This window comes from Bos grunniens, chromosome 16, assembly GCF_055505025.1.
Source record: "Bos grunniens cultivar Pamir isolate PY7600 chromosome 16, Bosgru_T2T1.0, whole genome shotgun sequence".
In the NCBI taxonomy this organism is placed as follows: Eukaryota; Metazoa; Chordata; class Mammalia; order Artiodactyla; family Bovidae; genus Bos; species Bos grunniens.
In genome coordinates this window covers 37758082-37785431 of record NC_141180.1, presented here as the reverse complement: position 1 = coordinate 37785431, position 27350 = coordinate 37758082, and the positions used below count along the sequence as shown (strand labels likewise).

Here is a 27350-nt window from a genome sequence, read left to right as displayed (position 1 = left end):
TATTCTTTCTTCCAGGCTAAATGACAAACTTAGTATAAATGAAATAGACATGCCAACAGGATGGTAGCTTCCAGTCTGAGTCACCAATTCACTCTGCAGGCAGGCCTGGCACATCCAGCACTGCCTATAACTTATTCTAGAAGCTGAATTTAAGATTAAACTGAATTGGAATTCATGCTTTAGAAATGAGGAGTCCAGGAGACACTCTTCAAAGGTCTTCTTTCCTACAGGTACTGTACATTAAAAAATCCTGGAAAAACAGAGTGACATCAGGATCATTTTTTAGGCTTGCAGGCATGCTGGGCTCAGGCATCTTTTACCTTTGATCTCATATCATGTCTGTCTGGCTATCTGTACAGCACTGGCTATTAAGTCAGTTCATAATGCTGAACACAAATAAATCTTCATCATGATCAGTTAAGATGGCAGACACGTCCACAGAACAAGTCAGAATAATTTCCCCAGAAAAAAAAATTAGAGGTTAGATAAGATATTTAAACAGTTAAATGCTTACTACACAGAACATTCCTTGAAGCCATCAGATAAGTTTTACTGTACTGAATGCAGCCTGCTTCCTGAGTGAGCAGCTCCAAGTGTGGGGCCCTCGGGCTGCGGAGCACAGCATTTACCCTTGCGTGCTTCTGTAATGGATATCTGTGGATATTTATAGTCTAAAAGCCTAAGCAATGGCACTCACAGTGCTGACACTGATGCCAGACTAATAAATACCAGAGGCACCACCTAGTAGCCACTGCTACATATTTAAAACCTTCTTCTTAAGTCAGAATTCAAATCAAGGATACAACATTTCAACTCACTTTGAGGTGCAGTTAAAAACAGAAAGCAGTTACATGTTACTCTCTTTGCCAGAGATGTGCAGAGGGCCCAGGGTATTTATGATGGATAACCTGGGTCTCTTCCACATGGAAACAGGATATTCAATGAATGAAGCAATAGTAACGCCCTGTGTAAAAGTATTCTACCAACTGACCCTTTTTTTAAAAAGTCAAAAGTAAAGAGAAACAAAGGGACATAAAATGTTAGGAAAATGAATGACCCTCCTGTATTACTGTTTTCCATTACAGTATTTTTCTCCTACAGTGTCATGTCTTAGGAATGCCATTCCTTCATATTCAGAACAATGAAACAGTCTTCAAAATGAGAAATCTGCAAGCATTTCTATCATACAACCACTGCTTTGCCCTGTGAACACAGGACGTCATCTGCCTGCAGCATTAAAATGAAGGTCTGCTGACACAGAATTCTCACCATTCACAAACTAGGAGCAGAACTAAGGTGCTTACACTACTACCATGCTGCATTAAAAAATAAGACTGAATGCAAAACCATAAAGAAATTATTTTCTAAAGCTAGTGAAAAAAGGAAATGTCATTTAGATTGGCTTAAAGGAGAATTAAAACACAGAAACTTATTTCTGCTAAAAGTAATAAAACAGTTTTGGGTGGGAAGTAGGGAGGCTGGGGAGAGGGTTCCTTGAATAAAGGCAGTGTTATTCCCTGGAAACTATCTGGAAGATACTGGGCGACCTAACACTTAAAGCATCTGGTCCACATCTTGACTCCTAACAGTCAACATTATTTTCAGTTGGTTCCATTTAGCAGTTGGGAAGAAAATTTTTTGTACATCAAGTAGTGTTTAAGGAAGTTAAAGAAAGATTCAAATAGTAAGACTCCAAATTTCCAAAGAAAAATGACATTTTACAATAAATGACAGATTCCATGTTTCCCTTCCACAGAATCCCTGCATGTTGCCACTGGCCTGAAGAGAACCCTACACAGCAACTTTTGTCACTGATGCCCATCGTGATAAAATACAGAAACAAAAAACAATTCTTGCATAGGCCTTCACTAACATCTTCAGTAAAATTCCAAAGTCAATTTTACCATAGCAGAAATTATCCTTTTCTTTACAATATTTAATGAAAAGATTTCTCACTCCCTGTCCCTTTTTGTCAGGTGTTTCAGAATTTCCCCCCTTTCCACTAACAAATCCTGAAGGAAGCAGCCAGATCATTACTTTTGTTTCTGAAGCACCTTATGTTAGAAGTGACTGAAATGCCAAAGAAAAGGTAGGCTGATTGAGAGGCAGAAGTCAATTCTTCAACATCTTTTGCAGCTTCATCTGCAAACCAAAATGAAAGCATCAACAATTATCAAGCTAAACTCCCTATTAGCAAAAAAGCTCAGCAAACTTTTTCTATTGTTAACCTGTCAAAGTGTGTCACTGTTCTCCACAGTCCTTGAATGAGCAGCCGTGGTGAAGAATGCTGAGTGCACGTGACGAGGACTGCTCGCTGGGCACAGGGCTGCAACCCCCCAGCTTCTTACAGTTTCTTTGCCCTCCCTGCTTTTCCCACCCTGGACTCTTGAATACAAAGGCCACAAGGGACACATCAAACTCTCATCCTGGAAGTGACAAGCACGAAAAGAAAAGGCACTTGTGTTGCTGTCTCGATGATGTGATGGATGCCACCACAGGTGACAACTGTCTGCTCTTGTAGTCACAGAGGGGGAATAACATTCATATTCACAGAGACAGACAAGAAAGCCACTGGGTGGCATGGCGAGTGACCTGCACACACAGGACTCTAGTACACAGCACCAGCACTAAGATCCGTGACCTGCGTGCACCTGCACAGGAGGGGCAGCCCTTCCACTGCAGTGATCACAGGGCTTTCTATGAACTTCCAGAAAATATAATTTCATATGTCTCTGAATAAAGCTGGTATAGCTACTCAAATGTGCAAACCTTCTTTTGATTACATATTTTACTAACAGAAGCAGATTCTGCACTTCGCAGAATTTCATCTTCCAAAGAAACCAAATATTTACTTAATTAGTTTCCAATGAAATTTCTAACGGAACGATTTCACCATGACTTATAAACTATGGACATATCTACTTATGGACATGACAGATGGACACACCTACTTATCAGTTACCTTGCCTGGCCAACCTCTGACCTGCCCATGCAACTCTCCCTCCCATCCCTGCCTACCCATGTCAGACTCAAGCATTCTGGTGAAGAGAAATTAATCACTTTACAAAGCAGTAATTTCAGGACACCTCTGAGAGTCAGAAAGTTCTTTCATGTCCTGAACCAACATCTCAATGGTTTCTCATCCTTACTCTGCCTTGTAGAATGACACAGAATACCTTCCATTGAGTCTGAGTAGGTACTACCTACCTTCAGACGTTCGATGGCTTCCTCTCCTCCAGGTGTAGACATGATTCTCTCCTGAATACTGGTCACAGATGTTAAGCCCACCTGACTATTGAGTGAGCAGGAAGATGGAGATGAAGTAAGGGACCCCATGGATGCTGTGGAAAAATTGCCAGGACGTTGATTCTCAGAGGCTAGCAAGTACCTATGCTTATTGTTCTGAAAATCTTTCAGATCTAGGAGATAGAAAGAAGGGAAGGCAGAAAAAGTAGAAAAGAGGAAAGGAGCAGAAGAAGGAAAAAGACAGGAAGGAACACCAGTGTAAGAAAGGAGAGCATTAAAGCGGCAAGACAAAGACAAGTTATGATACAAAGACAAGTTGTAATTGTTCCAGATGGCAGTTCTCAAACATGACTGTCTTGTTTTTAATACTGGCATTGGAGAGGTTAAGAACTACTCCTAAATTTAGAAACTAGAAAGTCCAGTATGGGTTAACACTGCATCTGGTAGAGGGGCACAGAGCCTTCAAGGACACTGCTGAAGCCCTGTCCCCACAAAACCAGGCTACCTGCCTTCCATCCTATCCACAGCTCCAAATCTGTAATGTCTTAGGTTAACACAACTGTTAAATGCCAGTAGTTCCAACAGCAAAGGAAAAAAAATGATCATTTATCTGTCAATATGAATACACATCAGCCTGGCCCAGTATCTTAAGGGACTCAGGAAAAACTCCCAAGAATATGTTACATTAAAACAAAAATCTGAGCACTTAGTAGTGTTCTTTGTATGCTAACAAGGAGTTTTTTTTTACAAGGAGTTTTTAAATATACCTTTTAAAAAAAGAAGAGGTAAGTGCAGAAACTACAGGAGTCTTGTATAAGTCCTGGCTAAGAACTCAGAGCTAATTATCTCAACAGGGATGAACAATGAGTGAACAATGAGCAAATTATTAAATCCGGTGTAGCTCATGTTCATCTACTGGAGCAAGCAAAAATTAAGGCTGATTATCTACTAATTTAAGTAAGGCTCTCACTTTGCCTAACAGAATGACCATGAGTTACTGGGAAGCCGAGTTCCTAGTATGATATGCAAGTTTTAGGGAGATACTTTCATTTACTTAAGTCTTTAACAGAATTCTAAGTTTTGCTTTTAAACTTAGTTTTGGTAAAAACAAACAACAAACTCATTAAATTGCCATTTGTACTTTTCTTCCTTAGTCATCTTTCTCCAGTAGGCACCAGAGGAAATCCATAGGTACTGATATATTCTTATTTTTAAATTAGCTCATGTTTATATGTAAGACAATCTATACTGCTCAAAATTCATATCAAAACTAAGTAAATTTTCTTTAAAGGATATGAGTCAATACAAAGAGTCAGAAAAAATATTATTAGTTTTCTCTGAGTCTATCCCATGTGAACTTAATCAAAGCCAGTTCCTGAATCCCCTTAAAACCAGTGGTTGCTTCAAGACAGTTTGAGAACCACCATCTGCAAAAATAGAACATAGGAAAACAAGCAGATTTTAAAAGGGAGGTGGGGGTAAGAACTGTTGCAAAAAATTAGCTACCAGGTGGTAGCAGCAAGGTGGGGAAGAACAGGATGGAAGGTCCAGCCGACACATGCAAGCCCTATAAGGCATTAAGTGCAGTGATTGAAACGGAAACTCAGTCGTCAGGGCTGTTCTCCTGCATGGACACAGAATTAAAACTCAGTCATGCATAGCTTTTTGGGAGATGCCACAACTGCTCAGAAAAAGTGAGGCAACAAGCTGGCAGCAGCAGCACCTGCAGCACAAAAGCAAGAACAAAGGGTGTCTCTCCCACACCAGAACCAGCTGGCTTCGGAAATCTCAGACAGAGCAGTTCCGATCCAAGAGTCGCTGTGGGTTAGGACATTACAGGGCCTTAGAGGCCGAAACTCAAGACAGCAGCCAGGGCTGCACTGGGCTTCTCCTGTATCTGCCAAGCCCTATCACATGATCTCCCATAGAAACAAACAAACCAACAAAAATCTAAAACTGAATCACCCCCAAATCAAGATTCTTCATTTATTTGAGTTATTCATTTATGAGTTAGCTTAAAAGAGTGATAGATATGGAGAGAGTAATGAGGTGTGATCCCTTTATAAAAAGTCCTCATTTCAAGCACACATTTTTGACACCCAAGTTTTAAAAAATTTAATTTGTAATTCATGAATGAGTAAAAAAGTTTACCTAATCATCAAGTAAGCTGAGGTCCAAGATCTGGAGGAAATATGTTTGGCATAAGCACAGGTGAGAGCTAATCCAACACCACAGAGCTACTCTAGCCCAGAGATTTGGCCAACTAGAAGTGACTTCTTTCAATTATATATACACCAAGGCTCAGAGTTAGAGAGCTATTTTAAAAGGATTTTTCTAACAAGTAATCAGACCGTGAGGGATCATGAGGCCAAAAAAGGTGCCATAATGATTAAAAATGAGGGCTCTTAGTTATACTATCCAGTCTGACCACATAGAAACCACGGGATCTCATTTAGTGCAAACTAGCCACTCCAGGCAGCAGTGTCCTCTTTGGAAAAGCGGGCAAAAAAGGAACTTTGTGCGAGTCACTGACAGGTTTAGAAGAGATAATATATTCAGGTTACCTGGAATAGGTCCTGGCACATTATAAACACTCAATACATGTGAGCTGCTGTCATCACTACCATCACCATCTATGAGTTTGGATTCAATTTAATCACACAAAACTAAAGTGGAAAAACTAAAGAGTAAAGCAATAAGAGGTTTTTAAGCCTCTTGACCTAATTCAAGCCACAGACTGAAATTCAGCAAGTCTGTTCTGCTAATGGAAAAGGACAAAAATAGGAATAATTTCTGAATCTACTATGCTCTGTCTGGGATTTCCCTGTTAGGATCGCTGACATGCAAAGCTCATCTTAAGGCTGATCCAGCAGAGGCAGAGTAGCAAGTCAGAGTACTGGAAACCACCAATACATGAGATACACACATTTGCCTCCACTTCCCGAGTAATCATCGATCAATGGATCAACTGAAGGTAAGCAAGAGGGAAAATACAAAAAGGGTCAAAGTTCAGGTTCAGTAGTGACATAGAGGGGGAACAGAGCAGTATTTGGTATTTGGGAAGCTGAAAATAATTAACACTTAGAATAACATACTACCATTTTACAAAGAGTATGTATTCATTTAAATTCAGGTGTTAATCAGTAAGAAGAACTAAACTAGAAGAGGCCTTGAAAATCTTATTAGAATGCCAAATAATAATATTAATCTGAAACTCAAAAAATAAAAATATGCTTTATTAAGTAAACTCATATACTATTATACTGAATATTCTAGTTAACTCCCTCAGAACTTCTGATTAGACATTTTGTAGGCAGATCACTGAGGTTAGAGAGTCATTTTAAGACAACATTGTAAGACTCTCTGGAAGTCTAATTCTTGAACTTGACAGGATTTGGTTATTTGCCCCTTCATAAGTTTATAAGGAGTGAGTTGGGGGGCATTTAACCACTCAAAGGTAAATCTTATCTGAAAGGAGACTGGAATGGTGGGTTTCTTACAAATATATTCAGTATTACTACTACATTAATCCAAAGAAACCCAAAACAGAAAAACAAAAAATTGAAGTAACAATTTTATGAAGTGATTAATTTCACAGTGAGAATAAACAATCCAAATAAACTTCACTGCTGATCTAAAATAGAAATCCAATAACAAATATAAGTAATGATATATAACATTTTAAAAAGTAATTTCATGAGTTCAAAACCTGATACATGGGTACATAAAAGAAATTCTGAGATCATTTTCAATGAGCTTTTGGGGTGGGCGTGCTGTACAGCTTCTGGGATCTCGGTTCCCCTGACCAAGGACTGAACCTGGGCCATGGCAGTAAAAGCCAAAAATCCTAACCACTATACCACCAGGGAACTACCCTCAATGGACTCCTTAAAAGGTTAAGAAAAACCCAAAAAACTCTTTATCATCAAGTTTCATCAAGTTCCTTAACTCTAAGTTTAAGAGCCCTAGAAAGAATAGATTTTGTGCTGGTCCTTAATTCACTTACTATCAATAATATCTCCCAGCCCCTGAGCACGAAGAAGGTCCTTCAGCCGTGTCACCTCCTCCTTTAATTCACGAACCAGTTTGGCATTGGGGTCCTCATTGATAACAGCATTACATTTAATTTGTTTTGCACGATCTGCGTATCTAGATCCAAAAAGAAGACACATTTTTGCCATTCCTTAAATGCTCTACTTCTCATAAGTAACATACCATTATTTCTAAAAACAGCTTGAGTGTTTACATATTTTTATGAGCCTTAGTAAAAATACATATGTAGAAAGCATTATTTTTAGTACCTTATAAAGATGTGGGAAAAGGCTTCAGTGAATCTAAGTGATTTCCTCAAGATCACAAAGGAAATAAATATCAGAGACTAATATCAAAATATATATCGAAACTAATTTATTAGACTATATAGTGTTTCTTCCATTATATCAAAAATGTTTTTGATGAGAGAAGAGTTGAAAGTTCCAGATTAATGTAATCGAACCTAATCATATACAAAACTATCCTATTAGTGAACATTCTGTCCATAATTTTTAAAGTATTACATGTACTCACAACTTTATTATTTGTTATGATGTGAGTAAGCACTTCTATAATGACAAACATGAGAAGGGGACACTTCTTTTTATAGAAAATATTAAGAAGTTTTTACTATTATCTAAAAGTTACCCAAAAATCTCACCAAAGCAAATTTAATATCTTTCCTATGAAAAAGTTCCTACTTTTCTCAATGAAACTGAAAAGTATAAATAGGTTTGCGTTTTTGTATGTGTGTTCCCTGTTATAAAAGGGATGGGTCATTGTTTACTCAAGCAACTACCCACACAGCATAAGACAACCCATGGCCTAACAAGATGACTTATGGGGAACACTGTGTTTTCATTAGCTATTGAGATCAAACAGGAGTACCTCAGAGTGCTCAAAGTTTCATCATAGTTGATATCAGCTGGGCTCAGAGCAGCAACCATTGCAGTCCGAGAATTGCCACCTAAAAAGATGAATCATGATTATCTCAAATCATACTTGTTTTATTAAAAAACTTCATTGAATGTGTCAAATCAGACAGCAAAACCTCAGATTCTAAGATTTAATCAGTAAATTTTTTAAATGTCCCCAGGCCAGGCATCGTTACATGTAAATCTTGGTGTCTGGATGTACTGTGTCCAGTTTCCCTAGATACTCCACTAAAGCCACTCTTAATGATATGAAAGTCACTGGTGACATGAATAGCCATTCTCAGTCACTTCCTTCCATCAGCAACATGTAACACAGTTAATCACTCCCTCCTTATCAAGAAAGAGGGAAAGGGGCTAAAAGAACAGTGAATGACAGGTAAAAGATCCAAAAACATCAGCAAAGAGGAGTTACATTTGATTACATGCCTCTCTCTCAAAGGAGCATGGGGTTTTCAAAAAGGAACAACAGTTTGAAGCAGGTGTGTGGTCAGATAAACAATTACTCCACAGTTCATGTCCTAAAGTAAATAAGACATGGGAGCAAGCCCTGATTTAAAGGTGGGCAATAATATCACAGGAAAGATATTAAAGATGCTCACTAAAAGTAGCACCCTGGTTACTCTATTAGCTAAAATGGCAGAGCAGGAAGACCCTGAGCTCACCTCTTTCCACAGGCACACAAAATAACAACTATTCCAAAGCAACTTTTGGTAAGAAAAATCAAACAACTAGCAGAAAAGTCCTTAAAACTAAAGAAGGAATCACAAGGAGACAGGTAGGTGGGGCAGAGATATGGAATAGTTAAGACCCACAGCCCTGCGTGGTTGAGCTACAAATGAGGATAATTGCAACTGCAGAGGTTCTCCGCAAAGAGCAAGGGGTCTGAGCTCCACATGGACTCCTGCACCAAAAAGATAAGCCCCCAGAAAGTTTGATTTGAAGCCCAGCAGGGCTTACTTTTGGGAAAGCCAGAGGGCTGTGGGAAGAGAGACACCACTCTTAAGGAGTACACACACAATCTCACGTGCCCCAGGACCCAGGACAGAGGCAGTAACCTGAAAGGAGACTGGGTCAGAACCCTGGGCTGATCCTGGAGGACAAGAGGCAGGAGTACTCTCTGGAGGCAGCCAATCTGGGGAGCTTGTTCTACCACAAGGACACTGGCACAGAAAGTTCCACTTTGGAATTCTCCCTCTAGCTGATAAGTGCTGGGACTTGCCTTACCCACCAGCAGGTCTGCTGTCTTAAGACCCCAGAACCCACAGCCACCCAGTCCTGTCTACCTGAGTGCCCAGGACCTGCGCCCTATCCCACACCAGCACGCTGGCACTAGCCCCAGCCCCAAGGACCCATAGGGCCCTACAGTCAGAGACCCTGGGCCCCAGCTGTGCCCACCAACAGGCTGGCAATAGCCCCAGGATGTCCTGGGCTCCAGTCCCATCTGCCAGCAGGCTAATACCACATCCAAGATACCCTAGACCCTGCAGCTACTCTAGCATCTAGCCCTACTCACCGGCATGCCAGCACCAGCTTTGGGACACCAGATTCTGCAAGCATCCTGTCAGGAACTGGCCCTGCCTGCCAGCAGACTGACAACACATCCAGGCCCCCAGCCTTGGAACCACCCGCTCCAGAACTCAGCCCCATCCACCAATGTATGGCAGCCTCCACACAACACAGGGCCTGGAAACCAACCAGAACAGGGGTCAGCCACACCTCCCAGAATTCCCACAGCAGCCAGCCTGCCACAACAGAAGGACCCATGCAGCCCAAACATGGGACACCCCTAGAGCATACAGCTCTGGTGACCAGAGGGAAGTGCACTGCTGGGATACACAGGACGTCTCCTGCAACAGGCCACTTCTCCAAGGTCAGGACACCTAACCAAGCTACCAGATACACACAAATAAAAACAATAAATTAGGCAAAATGAGGCAACAGAGAAATATGTTCAAAACGAAGGAACAAGATAAAACCCTGGAAGAACTAAGTGGAAAAGGCAATCTACCAAATAGAGAGTTCATGGTAATGATTGTAAAGATGTTCAAAGAACTCAGGAGAAGACTAAATGAACAGAGTAAGAAGTTAGAAGTTTTTAACAAGAGTTACAAAATACAAAGAAGAACCAAAAAAAAAAAATTAAGAATAACTGAAATGAAAAATACACTAGAAGGAATCAACAGTAGATTAGATGATACAGAGGAATGGATTAGGGAGCTGGAAGATGGAATCGTGGAGATAACTAAGGCTGAACAGAAAAAAGAATAAGAAGAAATGAGGACGGTTTAAGAGACCCCTGGTACAACATCCAGCGTATGAACACAAGGCTGCCCAAGGAGAAGAGGGAGAGAACACATTTGAAGATATAATAGATGAAAACTTCCCTAACCTGGGAAAGAAAAAAGACATCCAGGAAGCACAGAGAGGATCAACAAACAGGATCAACCCAAAGAGGATCACTCTAGACATGGTAATTAAAATGGCAAAAATTAAAGATAAGGAGAGAATATTAAAAGCAGCAAGGGAAAAGAAACAAACTACTGTAAGGCTATCAGCTGACTTTCCAGAAGAAACTCTCTAGAAGACAGTGGCACAACATATTTAAAATGATGAAAGGGAAAAACCTATAACTAATAATCTCTAGCTGGCAAGGCTTTCATTCAGATTTGATAGAGATGTCAAAATTGTTACATTTAAGCAAGAGCTAAAGAATTCAGCATCACCAAACCAGTTTTACAAGAAATGTTAAAGGGACTTCTCTAAGTAAAAAAGAAAAGGCCACAACTAAAAACATGAGAACTACAAAAGGAAAAATCTCATTGGTAAAGGCAAATATACAGTAAAGGTAGTAAATGAGTCATGTATAAAGCAAGTAGGAAGGTTAACAGACAAAAGTAGTAAAATCATCTCCATCCTCAATAAAGAGTTACTGTTACTGCTGCTGCTAAGTCGCTTCGGTCGTGTCTGACTCTGGGTGACCCCATAGACGGCAGCACACCAGGCTCCCCCGTCCCTGGGATTCTCAAAGCAAGAACACTGGAGTGGGTTGCCATTTCCTTGTCCAATGCATGAAAGTGAAAAGTGAAAGTGAAGTCGCTCAGTCCTGTCCGACTCCCAGCGACCCTATGGACTGCAGCCCACTAGGCTCCTCCTTCCATGGGATTTTCCAGGCAAGAGTACTAGAGTGGGGTGCCATTGCCTTCTCCACAATAAAGAGTTAAGGGATACACAAAACAAAAGATGTAAAATACGATGTTAAAACATTAAACATGAGTGGGAAGAACAGTAAAAAGGCTGGGTTGTTAAAATGCATGAACTTAGATCAATAATTCAAAATAATCCACATATAAAGACAGCTATGTACAGTTGGGACATACAGTGAATAACTACATAACATCTTTGTATGGTAACATATCATTAAGTAAACTTATTGGTGATTTGTTTGAAATGCATAGAAATACCAAATCGCCTTTTGTGTAACAGGAACTAACAGAGTGCTGTAGGTCAACTATACTTCAAAAACAAACAAACAAACACAGAAAAAGAGAACAGACTTGTGGTTCCAGTGGCAGTGGTTAGGGCAGAGGGGAAATTAGATGAATGTAGTCCAAAGGTACAAACTTCCAGTTATAAGATAAATACTAGGAATATAATCTACAACACGATAAATATAATTAACACTACAGTATGTTATATATGAAGCTGAAGCTCCAACACTTTGGCCACCTGATGCGAAGAGCCAACTCATTAAAAAAGACCCCGATGCTGGGAAAGACTGAAGGCAGGAGAAGAAGGGGATGACAGAGAATGAGATGTTTGGATGGCATCACCAAATCAATGGATATGAGTTTGAGCAAGCTCCAGGAGATAATGAAGGACAGGGAAGCCTGGTGTTCTGCAGTTCACGGAGTTGCAAAGAGTCAGACATGACTAAGCGACTGAAAGACGACCATGTTACATATGAAAGTTGTTGAGGGAGTAAATCTTGAGTTCTCATCACAAGAAAAATTATTTTTCTATTTCTTTAATTTGTTTAATCTATACAGGATAATGGATGTTCACTAAACTTACTGTGATAACCATTCCATGATGTATATAAGCCAAATCATTATGCTGCACACCTTCAATTTAAACAGTTCTGTATGGTCAATTATATCTCAAAAAAACTGGTATAAATAAACAAATACAATTAAGGTAAGCAAATTCAACCAACTTAAATCAAGAGTAAAAATGAAAAAAGAGAAAGATCATTCAAGTTAGTAACAGAGATTATTCTTCTCAAAAAGCAGACACACAGGAAAATGAACCACAAAGATAATTGGTAAACAGCTTCAAAAAGATGATTTCACACCTTTAAAAAGATGACTACATACCTAGATTTTCTCGAAGGAGCCAAGTAAGTACAGAATCTCTGTAGGGAATAAAATCAGTTTTCTTCTTCTTCTTACTCTATTAAACAGAAAGAAATGGCCTTAGCCTTTCTTAGCATTGTTAGAGAGGAATAATTCAGATGGAAGGCAAACCAGTCTAAAACTTCCAAGTAAATTAAATTACAGTGGGGTGCCATCACTGTTGAAATTTACCACTCACAGCTTCAGTTCTTCACAAAACCAAAAGCTCATTTAATAAATAATTATTTCTTATTATATTTCATTCTGAAAAATTTACAGTATTCACAACAGTTTGGAGAATACCCTAATGAACTACCATATATCCATCACGCAGCTCTGACCATTATCAATATTTCACCAATCACGTTTCAATTTCACTCAAAGTCTTTCCTACGTTTTTTTCTTTCTGAACCATTCTGGAGGAAACTACAGACCCTATGCCCTTTTATCCCTAAACATTTCAGCAGATAAGGACATTCTCTTACACAGCCACAGTTCAATGACCAAAGTCAGGAAATTTAACACCAATATAACACTACTATCTAATATCCTGTCATTTATAGCTTGTGTAGGGCCCTAAAGCAAATCCACATTTCACCTAAAAATACTTCAGGTATGTATCTCTAACAGAGAAAGACTTTATAAAAAAGAAAAAAGTAACTATAAGACCACTCTCACACTTAACAAAATTAACAATGATTTTTTTAATATCATCTAATAGCAAACCTCAAATAATAATTTTTACTTTTACAGAGGGGCAAATATGAATCTTGTGCATTCCAGGTTGGATGTGTAGGAGCAACTCATTTAATTAATAAATTTATCTAGTCAACCACCAAATCATCAAGGTGGTTACTGCATATCTCGTAACTCTTACATTGTAAAACATATTAGGTTTCTTTAAAAGGAAATTATGTCAAAAATATATCAGACCATTAGAATTAGGAGTCAAAGTGAAAAGGTCTAAGAAAGCGATGCAATTTGCTGATCAGGAGATTTAGAGAGACTGCAAGATAAACTTTCTATATTTATCAAAAGTTTCCTTATACTGCTCTCTCCATGGCCCATCTCATTATCACAGGATAAAGCAAAAGACACCAATGCAAAACCAGTGCTGAGATGAAGGAAATTACACCCTCTGAAAGTAAAACACAATGCAAATGCTTTGGCTACTACAATATCTGCTGGCTGACTACTGTGTGGTGATAATTAAAGAAGTTACTAAGGGGAAAGCCAGGTTTCACTGATAGGCATCTCCCCAGTAACAGGCAGTTTAATAATCTATTCCCAGCATAATCTGAGGTCATATTAAACTAAGGATGACCTCAGTTCAGTTCAGTCACTAAGTCGTGTCTGACTGTTTGTGACCCCATAGACTGCAGCACGCCAGGCTTCCCTGTCCATCACCAACTCCCGGAACTTGCTCAAACTCGTGTCCATTGAGTCAGTGATGCCATCCAACCATCTCATTCTCTGTCATTCCCTTCTCCTCCTGCCTTCAATCTTTCCCAGCATCAGGGTCTTTTCCAATGAGTCCATTCTTCACATCAGGTGCCCAAAGTACTAGAGCTTCAGCATCAGTCCCTCCAATGAACATTCAGGACTGATTTCCTTTAGGATTGTCTAGTTTGATATCCTTGCAGCCCAAGGGACTCTCAAGAGTCTTCTCCAACACCACAGTTCAAAAGCTTCAATTCTTTGGCACTCAGCTTTCTTTATAGTCCAACTCTCACATTCATACATGACTAGTGGGAAAAACATAGCTTTGACTAGATGGACCTTTGTCAGCAAAGCAACCTCTCTGCTTTTTAATATGCTTTCTAGGTTTGTCATAGCTTTTCTTCCAAGGAGCAAACATCTTTTAATTTCATGGCTGCAGTCACCATCTGCAGTGATTTTCGAGCCCAAGAAAATAAAGTCTGTCACTGTTTCCATTGTTTCCCCATTTATTTGCCATGAAGTGACGGGACCAGATGCCATGATCTTCATTTTTTGAATGTTTAGTTTTAAGCCAGCTTTTTCACTCTCCTCTTTCACTTTCATCAAGAGGCTCTTCAGTTCCTCTTCACTTTCTGCCACAAGGGTGGTACATCTGCATATCTGAGGTTATTGAGCATGATTTATTTCTTGCTAAATCCTGGGTATTCAGAAAGAGTACTAAGTAGCTGACTTCTGATTTGTTGAGAAGGAAAGGAAGTAGGCAAGTTGGTACTTGAATTCCATCTCATCAAACATGTCCCCTACATTTTGAGATGGCTGAATAGCATCACCGACTCAACAGACATGAACCTGAGCAAACTCCCAGAGATAGTGAAGGACAGGCAGAAGCCTGGCACGCTGCAGTCCATGGGGTCGCAAAGAGTCAGGCTAAGTCATCTTAGTGACTGAACAACATCTCATCCTGCTCCACCCACAGACACATTCACCTATGAGGACATTATTTCCCACAGCAGGTTGTATTCCTAAGTTACACAGACCTTTAAGGAGAATTAATCCTCTCAGTCATTCATAGCTGAGTGGGACTTTCATTCCACATGAAATCCTTGGGGCCTGAAACCTCAGTTTATCCTCTCCGTTCCCCACTGCATCTAAACACTTCACTTTGCCTATCTTTAGTATTGAAAATGCCGCAAGATTTAAAGTATGCCAATTATAATGACTGCCAACAGAACTGTAAAAATAAGTAAGCAGTGTCAGATTCTAAAATGTTCCATATTCATTTCTGTCAATTAGGCTAAACTAAGAAGGAGTAGCTAAACGAAGAAGTATAAATAGAACTTCAATCTTTTCCATTTAAAAATATCCCAGAACTTTAGCCATTTCTTCTCTGCTTGCTCTCATACAAATGAATGTCCTTCCTGTTCTCACATCCACAATTTTTTTTAAAAACTAAGTGTTTTAGCTGCTACATAACAAGCTTTACTTAGATCACTAACCTCACTAAAAAATACTATTTAAGTATGGATGGAAATAATCCTATTTCTCTTCCCAGTGAAAATAACAATACATCTTAATTCACCAAAAATCATGCTTGTTATATAAAAATTAACATTTATTTCTGATCTGTTACAGTTTATGACACAGACACAGAGTACTAAACTGGGTTTTATAAAACATATTATAAAAGATCATTTGCAAAATTTTGTGACATAGATCAGTGAGGGAAATCATGGAAAAAATACTTTGTAAACTTTTCCTCTGGTTGATACAGATGTAAACAGATGAGCAAATGGACAGGACAAGTTAGAATAATCACTAAATTTTAAGTTTTCATTGTTCTAGGACCTAGATTAGATATTAGAAGAATATCTACACATGCATTATATCAAATAGCAGAGAGATGTTTTAGTCTCAGGCAGCTCTGTCCAATGAACAGAACAAAACAAAAAGCAAAAACCCAGAAAATCAGAACTTTTAAAAATATTTTTATAGAACTAGAGAACATGCAAATCTATATTTTTAAAAGTATTTCAAAGCAGACACTGCCTCTCTCCCCCACGATACGCTTGTGATTCAGATCAAACTATTAAGTGCCCTATTATTTATGCAAAAGAGTATTAATAAATTTTAGAATATCTGTGTAAAAATATAAGGAAAAGGAAAATCTACTGTATCTGGATTAATAAGAATACAAACAATGTTTTCTGGAAACATTTAATGGTTAAAAACAGTTAGAAATTTAATTTTATCTTAGAGCTTTCAATTTATGTATAACCAAAGAATAAGAAAAAAATTTAATAATTTAAATAATCCATGACTTTTCATGGTAGAAAACCTATATGGCAGTAACCTATATGCCTCCTAAGAGCAATAAAATAAATTTTTTATGGGCACCATTCTAAAACATAGCTGGCTTCTTGAAATGATAGCTACATTTTTCTTAAACCTTTGTATTGGTGTGCTATCTCATGATTCACAGTCACCCTAAATAGCAATTCTAAATTCCAGAGCTAGAAAACAAATATAATGCTTCTTCAAGTTTCCATTCCTACTTATGCCTCCAAGCATCCTGCTGAGGATTTAAAATCAACAACTGATTATACAGCTAGATCATTTCTACCAAGCCCCACCATACCTTGCTGGTGCAGTTATCCTACGGGGAAAAGCATTTAAAAGAGAATGAGAACACACAATAAGCCTCCAAACAGAAAATATTTTAAGTCATTAAAAAAATTTTTTTAAGTCATAAATTGAATATCACTTCTCAGAGACAAGCAAGAAAACATTTAATCCTTTTTAGAGATTCAAATGAGGTACTAAACTAGAGCATAAAATAACCAGCACTTCCTTAGCTTCTAACCTAAATAACGAAGCCCCTTATACAAAAATTGTTTCAACTATTTTTGTATAAGGGGTTTTGTTTTAATTCTAAGAAATAAGAAAAAATAAAACTACTTTAAAATATAGTTTATTGGCCCACAAATCAACAACATTTGCCAAGGCAAATTGCTCAAAATACTCCAAAATGTACAGTATCCTGTTTAGAAAAGATTACATAGAAAATAATATGCAATAAATATACTTGCTCTTACAAGAGCTACAAAATAAGGCTCAGTCAAACCTTAAGTCTTTGCAAAGACCTAGTTAATTCTAGCCTTTACAGATCTACATTTACTTTCATTTGCCTTAATCGCTTTTATTTTCAGTACAAAGTCAAAGTGTGCCATACCTACTATCTTATCTGAAAAGCTCTAAAAAGAGAAAGACATGATATAAAAGGAAAAAAGAGAATACCCTTTAAGAGCAATCATAAAATATTAGTCAAATACATTTGCTGAGTAGACAAACTTTCCCTTACAATGAAGAGTTAACACTTACCACCTCTGCCAAGGCTGAAATGACTTTACCCAGAGTTGTAAGAGATTTATTAATATTTGCTCCTTCCTGAAATCAATATCAAACATAAAAGAATTATGATAAAGAATTCTACTACTGCCACATCATACATGATAACATAAAATACAACTAGCCATATGCTAGCATTATTTTTTTATTTATGACCACAAGTTCTAAAAACCTTCTTTAACCCTCAATTTTTTTTCCTTTCACCTTGTTGACAGGCCAAGACCACATGCCTAACTCACAGTCCTAATTATCATCACGATGTCTGTGCTCGAAAAACTCACAGATGCACCTTCTTTCCACAACTCACTGACGTGCAATTTCTCCTCTTGTTAAGCAAATCTCTAGAAAAGACCATGCTTGTTCTCATATCTGGATTTGTGTACCGTTTTCTAATTATTGTCCCTTACTTCTGTCTAACCAAATTCTAACCATTCCTCAAAATACAATTCAATTTTCATCCTGACTATGAAGTCCTCCTTAACTATTATCATGTAACATATCTCGCACTGAAGTTATAAGTCAGAAGTCAGAAAATTTCTTCTGTCAATGGTTTTGTGGGCCACGCGGCCTCTGCTGCAACTTCTCAACCTATCACTGTAGCACAAAGGCAGCCACAGACAATACATGAACAGACGCAGCTGTGTCCCAAGAAAATTTTATCTATGAAAACAGGCAGTGGGCTGATTTATCCTGTTGGCCATAGCTTGCTAACCTGTGTCATAGAGCATTTATTGACTAGGCTATTTACTTGGTAAAATAAATACCTTTAATCGAGTCCCTTTGGCACCAGTTGAATCAGCTCGTTCACTTCCTGCTAGATCCACCAAGCTAATTTTACTGACCTGGTAAAGAACATTGAGGCAATTAAAAAATAAGCAAGGGAGAAGCAGAAAACATTTAGAGGCAAGAAATTAAAAGATTAAGGCATAGAGAACACCAAAAAGATTAATTAGGCCTCATATGTGGCACAGGAAGACAAATATACAGCAGTCAATTTAAGCAGCATGCAAAACAAGTTCACAGCAATTATCTTGGTTTAAAAGAATTTCAGAATAAACATATCTTAAAATGCTATTTCATAAAAATACATAAAACTCATTAACCCATTAAGTGACATATTAAAAATGAAGCTTTAGCAACTGAAATTCTCACACTGTTGATGGGAATGCAAAATGATATGATCTCTTTGAAAGCAGTTTGGCAGAGTCTTAAGAATCTGAACAAAAACTGACCGTAAGACTCAACCATTCTACGAGTTATTTACCATGAAAAACAAAAAACAAGCACACACACAAAGACTTTCATGTACACAAGTGTTTATGGCATCTTCATTTGTAATGATAAAAAACTGGAAACAATTTAATGCCCATTAACAGATGAATTAATGAGCAAACTGTGAGATATCTACACAATGGAATACTAATCAGTCATGGAAATGAGTGAACTATTGATACATACAACAACACGGATGAATCGCAAAACCATTATGCTAAGTTGAAAGAAGCCAGGCTGAAAATAATACATACCATATGATTCTGTTTATATAAAACTCTGGAAAATGTAAACTAATCTATAGTGACAAAAAGCCAATCAGAGATGGCCTGAGGATGAGGGTGGAAGAGATTACAAAGGAGCATGAGACAACTCTTTAGGATAACAGAAATCCTCATTATCTGAACTGTGGTACCAGTTTTGCAGGTGTACAGTAGCCCCCTTCTTATATTTCATTTCCCTTCCCATGGTTTCAGTTATCCATGGTCAACTATGTGAAAGTCGCTTAGTCGTGTCCGACTCTTTGCTACCCCATGGATTATATACTCCATGGAATTCTCCAGATCAGAACACTGGAGTGGGTAGGATAGCCTTTCCCTTCTTCAGGGGATCTTCCCAACCCAGGGATTGAACCCAGGTCCTCCTTATTGCAGGCAGATTCTTTACCAGATGAGCCACAAGGGAAGCCCAAGAATACTCGAGTAGGTAGCCTATCGCTTCTCTAGTAGATCTTTGGTAAGTATTAAATGGAAAATTCCCAAAACAAACAATTCATAGGTTTTCAGTTGTGTGTAATTTTAAGTAGCATGAAGAAATCTCACTCCATCCCCGTCCATGCCCAGGATGCAATCACCCCTTTATCCAGCATGTCCCACTAATCAGTACCTTAGTAGCCATCTCAGCTACCAGATTAGCTCTTGGGGTATCACAGTTCTGGTGTTCAAATGACCCTTATTTTAATAATGGTCCCAAAACACAAAAGCAGTAATACTTATAATCCAGGTATGTCAAAAAGAAGCCTGTGACATATAAATACAGAGCTTCTCTTAAGTGTACACTGAGGTTGCTACTATCTACGGTAGCAATGAATCTTCTATTCATGAAATTGTGAAGAGGGAAAAAGAAATTCCTGTTAGTTTTCACTGCTGAACTTCAGGCTGCAAAAGTTATGCCCACAGTGTGTGATAACTGCTTCGTTAAGAGGGAAAAGGCACTAAGCTTGTACAAAAAGATATTTTGAGAGTCAGAGAGACAAACATTTATATATCAATATCACAGTATATTGTTATAATTGTCCTATTTTTATTATTGCTGTTGTTAATCTCTTAATGTCCCTAATTTATAAATTAAACTTTATCACAGGTATACATATATGAGAAAAAAAACAATATATATAAGGGTTTTGATACTATCTGTAGTTGCTGGCATCCACTGAGGGTCATGGAAAGTATCCCCTGCAGATGGGGGGAGGAGGAGTTTACTATATACATATTTGATCCAGTTTTATACTCCAAATATGTATGGTTTATTATACTTCAATAATACCTCAATAAAGTTGTTTTTTAAAAAATGCTTTGGGAAAGTATCCAAAATGGATTATCAAGGAAGTTATGGTTATGGGGTTAATATCATTATTGTTGTAGAGATGACATCATGGAAGAAAAGAAAAAATGCTTTCACACAGGATGTTCCTTGGTGCCATTCAGACAATACTACTAAATTACGTTAATACAGAACCTCTGGCTAAGCAGTGTTAAGCTATTTGATTACTTATATGAAGAGTATATTAAAAAAAATTAATCTTCAGCTAAAAACAAACAAGTCATCAAGTAAAAGGTGATTTTAGTTTTTAATGATATTGGCATCACAAAGTTCTCAGGCAAGATCTTTCACAAGAGCCAGTATAATAATTAACTTCAGATTTAAAAATCCAGCTGCATGCTACTTAGGAAAGTAGGCAGAATAGAAATCAACATAAGTTTATTAGTAATGCCAATAAAATTAACATTTATTAAATGGCTATGCTGTGTCAGGCATTAGATACATGCACTTAACCTATATTAATATTTACTCCTCCTTACCAATCCTATGAAGTTAGAGAAACTGAGGCGCAAAGAGTTTAAGTGACTTGCCCAACATAACACTGCTAAAAAATGGAAGAGCCAAGATCTAAAGCAAGCAATTTAATTCCAATCTACTATATTCAGCCAACCACTGTAGAAAATGAGAAATTAACAAGCACAGGCATTTGAAGAACACCAAAAATGCTGTGTAGTTATTTTTATCCCCCAAAATTAAACACATCTTGTTTGCTTAAACAGTTTAATTCCACAGTAATATTATCAGAGCTCAAAAAAGTAAAATACATATGCTAAAGATGTTAGTAAGGTAATTGAGAGGTTCCAATCAAGAAACAAAGGAAGGATTTTCTTCCCTTCAGAACTGCTTAACCCTCTTGAATGGAGTAGTTTTTGAGACTCAAGTGTCTTGGTTTGTTTCTTATTTTCTACCTTGCAATTTCACTTAAAAACCCACACTCAGAACTGGTATAGAGTGGAATATAAATGACAAGCATAAAGTATAAGATACCCTCCATTAAGTAAAAGGGCACTTTCTTCCCTTCCACAAAATCCAAAGGTAGCAAGAGAGGCTTACGGAAACCTCCATTCCACACAACTCAAGCCCAGACACTGATGTTCTCCTACCTTCTCAGTGGAAAGGTTGGTCTCAGTATCATGTTTCTTCTGGGTGAAGACAATGGTAAACACAGCGTGGGAACGGCTACTTGTTTCATTCATGTTGGTAGCTGCCACTGTCCTAAAAAATATAAAGGTGATCACATGATAATAGAATCCTTAGATGAATGTTAAAATGACAGCAGCCTCCAAATTATAAGCATAACAATCACAAGCAACAGCTTTAAACTTCTTCATATTATAAGACGGCCATTTCCACAAAACTGCTCTGAATACTTTGTGATCCTATCAAGCTACCTCCAACTTCAAAGGCACCCCATCAGAATCATTTTTCATACTCCAGCTCTATCTTTAGAAAGCACCAAGGCATCTGATTTTTATTGTTAATTAAGTGCTCAATTATTCCAGAATCAATTACTACCATAGGCATGTGATGACCAACATTTTACCATGACTTGATCAAAACCTAACAGCAGAACTTAACCAAAGTTCTGATTTGGATCAGTAGCGTGCTGTCTGGATAAGAACACCAAATATGCTGAGACCACTGTTTTTCCAGCACAGCCAAAGGATCAGAGCACTCCACGGTAAAAGCAACTTCCACAGCTATAAATGTGGTTTCAAACCCTTAACCAGGAACTAAGGGACTCAAAATGTACCAAAAACCTCGATCATGAGTCTGTTTCCTCCCATACCTGGCTTTGTTCCCAGCGTCCATGAGGTCAGCAATGTCTGTGTAGGAAGTGACTGCCAACTTTGACAGGTCCTCCACATAAGGGCCAAGAAGGGGATGTTCACGCACACGCAGATGACCCTTGTTTTTGGGATTCAGCAAGTCTCGTACTCTTTCACAGTAAATTTCCATGTAGCTCACCTAAGAATATGTTATTAAAGTGATTTAGAGGACTTGGAAAAAGAAATCCTATACATTAAAAAGTTTAAATCTTTTTATTTTTGCATCTTTTATTAAAAGCTCTACAATTTGAGATCAACAGCCTTTACAGTGTGAAATGCCATAGTTCCAGTCCCTTTCATTCTCTTACCAGTAGCACAGATATAACTGAGTACTGGTGGTAAAGGATCTTCCCAACTCAGGGATTGAACCTATGTCTCTTGCATCTCCTGCACTGGCAGGCGGATTCTTTACTACTAGTATCACTTGCAAAGCCCTTTTAGTAATCAATTATTAGGGCTTCCCGGGTGGCTCAGTGGTAAAGAATCCGCCTGCCGATGCAGGAGATGCAGGTTTGATCCCTGGGTTGGGAAGATCCCCTGGAGAAGGAAATGGCAACCCACTCCAATATTCTTGCCTGGGAGATCCCAGGAACAGAGGAGACTGGTAGGCTACATATAGTCCATGGGGTCACAAAAGAGTCAGACACAACTTAGTGACTAAACAACAACAAATCAGTTATTCACGGGGCTTTTTTTCTAATGTATGATGTTGTCAATAACTGAGGATTAAAATTACTCCAAAAGCTTGAAAATAAGATTTCTAGTAGTATTAAAACTTAGTCAAAAAGATACCCTGGAAAGAAAATTTCCAGCCAAAAGAAATCTAAGTGACAAAGCACTGAGGTAGAAATGTTCCTGGTGTGTTCCAGAAACGGCTGAAGCAGAGTGAACAAGGGAGAGATAACAGGAGAGGGGGTAGGGGTCCCACCAATGTAAAGAAAAACAAAATATCAACCAGGGATCCACCCTATGCTCCAAAAAGGCCTGTGAACTCTGCATAATATGAAAGAAAATGGCATCCTCTTCTACTACCTATAAGTTTGAAAATTTCAATCATATTGTCATGCTCCCTTCCCTTTGAGTTTAAACTATACCATAAGCCACAGACTTTTGAACAAAGATTTATTTGCAACATTCTTCATATTAACCATAACTTTAGAAATAGCCTCAAAGTACAGAAGTGGGGAAATAGTTAAGTGATCTATAGCTCTGTCATAATTTGGAACTATTTAAAAGTAGCATTTGAGGGAATGGAGCACCAAGGACTGTTTTTAACCCACAGCTGTACGCACCTCTACAGAGTAAGACATTTCTTCGTTACAGTTGTCATTGATTTTCTCAAAAAGCTCTTCACATAACTATAGGAGCAGAACGAAAGGCATAAGTCAGAACTTACCCATGAGTGCTAAAGGAATTAGCAAGATTTTTTTTTCTCTTTTTCAAAATGTTAATGGCATCAACATCAAGGGTAAATGCTTTGAATGAAATAAAAGGAAAGTTTGGAATACATTCCTCTCAGCTAATCTCTATTTTCCCTCAACAATATCACCTCAACGTTCCCTTAGAAAGAAAGCCACATTTAGGTGAAGAGAACTGTCTCTTCTATTGTTATGTCATTGATTTCACTTCATGGGAATGTAACTCTTCATATCATACTAGAATTAACTGTGACTCTACCATGAGTATTATAACTGTAGAAGTAAAACTACTATTAAACTAATTTCCACACTTATTTATCATGATATATAAATTTTATTATATATTATCAGTTACTATATATATTGTAAATTTATACATACACACATACAGGTATAGGGAAAACACACACTATTTGAAGGAAGTAAATGAAGGTATTTTCAAGAAGAGTTTTGACTCTATAATTTCTCCCCTTTACCTCTGCCTTAAGATTCCAACCCCTCTTATGAGAGGCCAATCCATTACACAGTGACATTTCTGGTGGAATACATTAATTTTTCTAGATCAGGAAAATTATAAAATTTTAATCTCCCTATCCTTTAATTTACTTAAAATATGTGATGCTTTAAATAAGAATAATTAATAAAAATCCACTGAATTTTCATTTGCTATATGCTTCATATTAAAGCAGTCACATACCTTTGAAAAATGAGCTATATGTTCATGATTCTCTAGAAGTTCAAATAGAACTTAAAATGTATTACAAGTGTCAGTTTCTAGAACTTAACAATCTTTTTAAAAATTCATGCTTTGGCATTAAAATATTCCAAAATTTTATCAGGAAAAGAGATGCATATGTAACCATGCAAGAATTACATTAACAAACAAACAAAAGAGAAGGAGAAACTAAGTGTGGTAATGGGATAAAATAAATGACTCATGTTACTTGCTATAATCTACGAAGGATTATTTTACTGCTGAAAAAGTTATTACATAGAAGTAAAAGCAAAGACTCCAGAACTACCCTGCCTCCTCGTGGATCCTAGATCTGCCATGTACAGGTGACATGCTCTCTCCGTGCCTCAGTTCCCTCATCTGTAAATGAGGGAAACAAGGGCACCGACCTCTCAAGGGTCACATGAAGAGGACCAGATGAGCTAAGAATCGTAAAGAATTTAGACCTGTGCCTGGCACGTGATGAGTGCTCATAATGTTTTCTCTAACTAGTATTATAATTATTACCATTACTATACATAAAGAATATGTATGTATAGTAATAATTCAGACATATACTTTTTACAGAAAAAAGTATGCTAGTATTTTCAATTTTTTCTGAAAATGTCCTAATCTTTTTTAATAATTTCAATTATATAGCTGAATTTAAAAGTATAAATCCAATAAATCCTTTCAAAAAAGTAGCTATTTCTCCTTATGTATTTTATTTTTGGAATACAGCAATGGCCACGCTAGGCCTACAGTAAAAGGACATATTAAAATTAATTCAAAATATCACTAATAAAAGCAAACCATATTCCTGTTATTAGCAAAAGAAGTTCCTTCTAAATATACCTATGTAACAACTTTTCTCAGTTCCCAAACAAAATACAAAATCAAGACTAACTGCTCTTTAAAAAAATATCAGACTGTTCAAAGTTTAAGTGATAGAATTAATTTAATAACATAAAAGAGAAGGCAATCAAAAAACAAAAAGAGTCATATTCCTAAGAAGTGATCTGGGTGCTCATAATGTTAAGAAACATGAACTGGGGAAAAATATCAGACCAACAACACTCACTAAGTGTTCCTAGGATTCGGAAAAGAACGTGGCACCTACCATCACGTTTAAAAGCTGATAAAATTGTTCAAAAGATAAAGTAACATGATGTTGGATATAAAGACAGACTGAATACATATCAGTCTTTTCCATCAGGCTGTGAGCTCCTCTGAAGGAAAGGGACAGGTGATTTACCTTTATGCCTTGCATACGATAGTCCCTGAGTAAATTTTTGCTAAATAAAAACTGTTAAAGTAATTAAGGATTAAGAGTAATAATGAACAGAAGTTTTTTGTTGCTGTGTTTTTCACCTGTGGAATGATGCCAGCCTGGCTTTCTTCTTGTTTACCCATCATTGTATAAGACTTTCCAGCACCAGTCTGCCCATAGGCAAAAATACAGACATTATATCCCTCAAAGGCATGTAAGAGCATTTCCTTTCCAATATCATTGTATACACGGTTTTGAGATGCAAAACAGGGATCTTCGGGCTGTAAAAGGAAAAATAAATGGCATTCATTCATACTTTTTCCTATGCTTATTAATTACTTCTATAATAAACAAGTGTTTCAAATCAGAATAGTGCCCACTATATATAGTTTATTTTTCTCATTAAACACACACACACACAGGTACTAGAGACATTCAGGCCACCCATACATAAAAATATTTACATGAAATTATCTGACATCATTACATTTCATTTTCCATAACCCTGAAAGTATCACTCTTCCATTCATAGGGAGCTCCAAGAAAATTTTCTTAAGTGGGAAATGCGACTAGAAAATCAAAGATCAAGTCCACATATAAAAATACTTCTTTGGGGACTTCCCTGGCAGTCTAGTAGTTAAGACTGCGTTCGTTCGCAATGCAGCGGAACATGGGTTTGATCCCTGGTTGGGGAAGAGCCCACATGCCAAATGCAACAAACTGCAACAAATGCATCCCACATGCAACAACTAATTCTTTGAACTCCCTCCAGGTAGTGCCTTTATTTCTCAATAAACACAGCTTTTGGAGAATGTTTTCCAGTCCCTTTCACATACTCTTCCCTTGGCAATTAGGCTTTGCAGTAGTTTAAAACATCTCCTACTCTAATGCAAAACAGGAAAAAAAAAAAGTGTGTAATAGAGACACAGAAGCAAACTTTAGGAACAATCACTAGAAGCCAGCAAGATTTGGGGTCCTGTAATTAGTAAGGGCACACTGCAAAAGGTCCTACTCTTCATTTGCCTAGATGTTGGTAATCTCTGCTTCCCCTGTAGACCCGCAGGCTCCTTCAAACCATTTAAAACCCACAACGTTCTACTACACTGCACCAGGGCTACACTCACCGAGGTGTGAGACCAGTAGGAGTAGTCAAAGCTGAAAGACTTTGGAGCTTCCTTTGGGTTCTTTGGGTTAATAATACCTGCAGGAGGAAAACGTTTTGATTTTATAAGTCACTCAATTAAATGTTAGTTCAACATGATATTATGCAATAAGCTCAAAACATTCAAATCAGTAAACTCATACAACTGAATCTCAATAGGGCAACTGAAAAATAAAATCAATCAAATTTTTAATAGATAGGGTCTATATATAGAACTCAAAAAAAAAAAAAAAAAATCAGACCAACATTTACAAGATGTCACCAGGATTTACAAGAGAGCTTGGTATATAGTAGGTATTCAGTAAATATTCTGTGACTGAATCTAGGTAAGTTAGAAGAAAAGAAATCTGGAAATGGGCCATGGGACCATTTCAAGGTACTTCTTTAAGGCTTGAAATATATCAACACATTAAAAATAAAATATAGAAAAATTATTGAATTAATCCAACCACTTCTTGAAACAAACTCTTTTTAAAGATCTTATTATCTATTTAAGAAAAGCATTTAGTAAGGAAGCATTCATTGGAAGGATAGTTTTATTTCTGAAATCACTGTTTACATCAAAAGTGATTTCTTGGGTAATTAGTCCAGTTACATACTTCAGGGACTAGACTGAATACTGAGGCTTGGCTTCCC

General features: G+C 37.5%; 1 protein-coding gene across 22 annotated transcripts in view; it reads right to left on the bottom strand.

The window, feature by feature from the left end:
• KIF1B (kinesin family member 1B) overlaps positions 1-27350 on the bottom strand; it is a 151256-nt gene that overhangs the window by 86627 nt on the left and 37279 nt on the right. For 5 of the 22 annotated variants that reach the window (XM_086344423.1, XM_086344429.1, XM_086344436.1 and 2 more), the window contains exons 3-15: positions 26677-26753; positions 25654-25833; positions 23445-23510; positions 22113-22291; positions 21427-21538; positions 18214-18291; positions 17423-17488; positions 16680-16697; positions 12587-12662; positions 8167-8245; positions 7253-7395; positions 6173-6214; positions 3208-3419 (exon numbers count right to left, since the gene is read on the bottom strand). In XM_086344423.1, coding sequence (XP_086200549.1) covers positions 3208-3419; positions 6173-6214; positions 7253-7395; positions 8167-8245; positions 12587-12662; positions 16680-16697; positions 17423-17488; positions 18214-18291; positions 21427-21538; positions 22113-22291; positions 23445-23510; positions 25654-25833; positions 26677-26753 — 1328 coding nt within the window. The remainder of the gene's footprint in view (positions 1-3207; positions 3420-6172; positions 6215-7252; positions 7396-8166; positions 8246-12586; positions 12663-16679; positions 16698-17422; positions 17489-18213; positions 18292-21426; positions 21539-22112; positions 22292-23444; positions 23511-25653; positions 25834-26676; positions 26754-27350) is intronic. The other 17 variants (XM_086344427.1, XM_086344434.1, XM_086344438.1 and 14 more) reach the window with 5 other exon arrangements.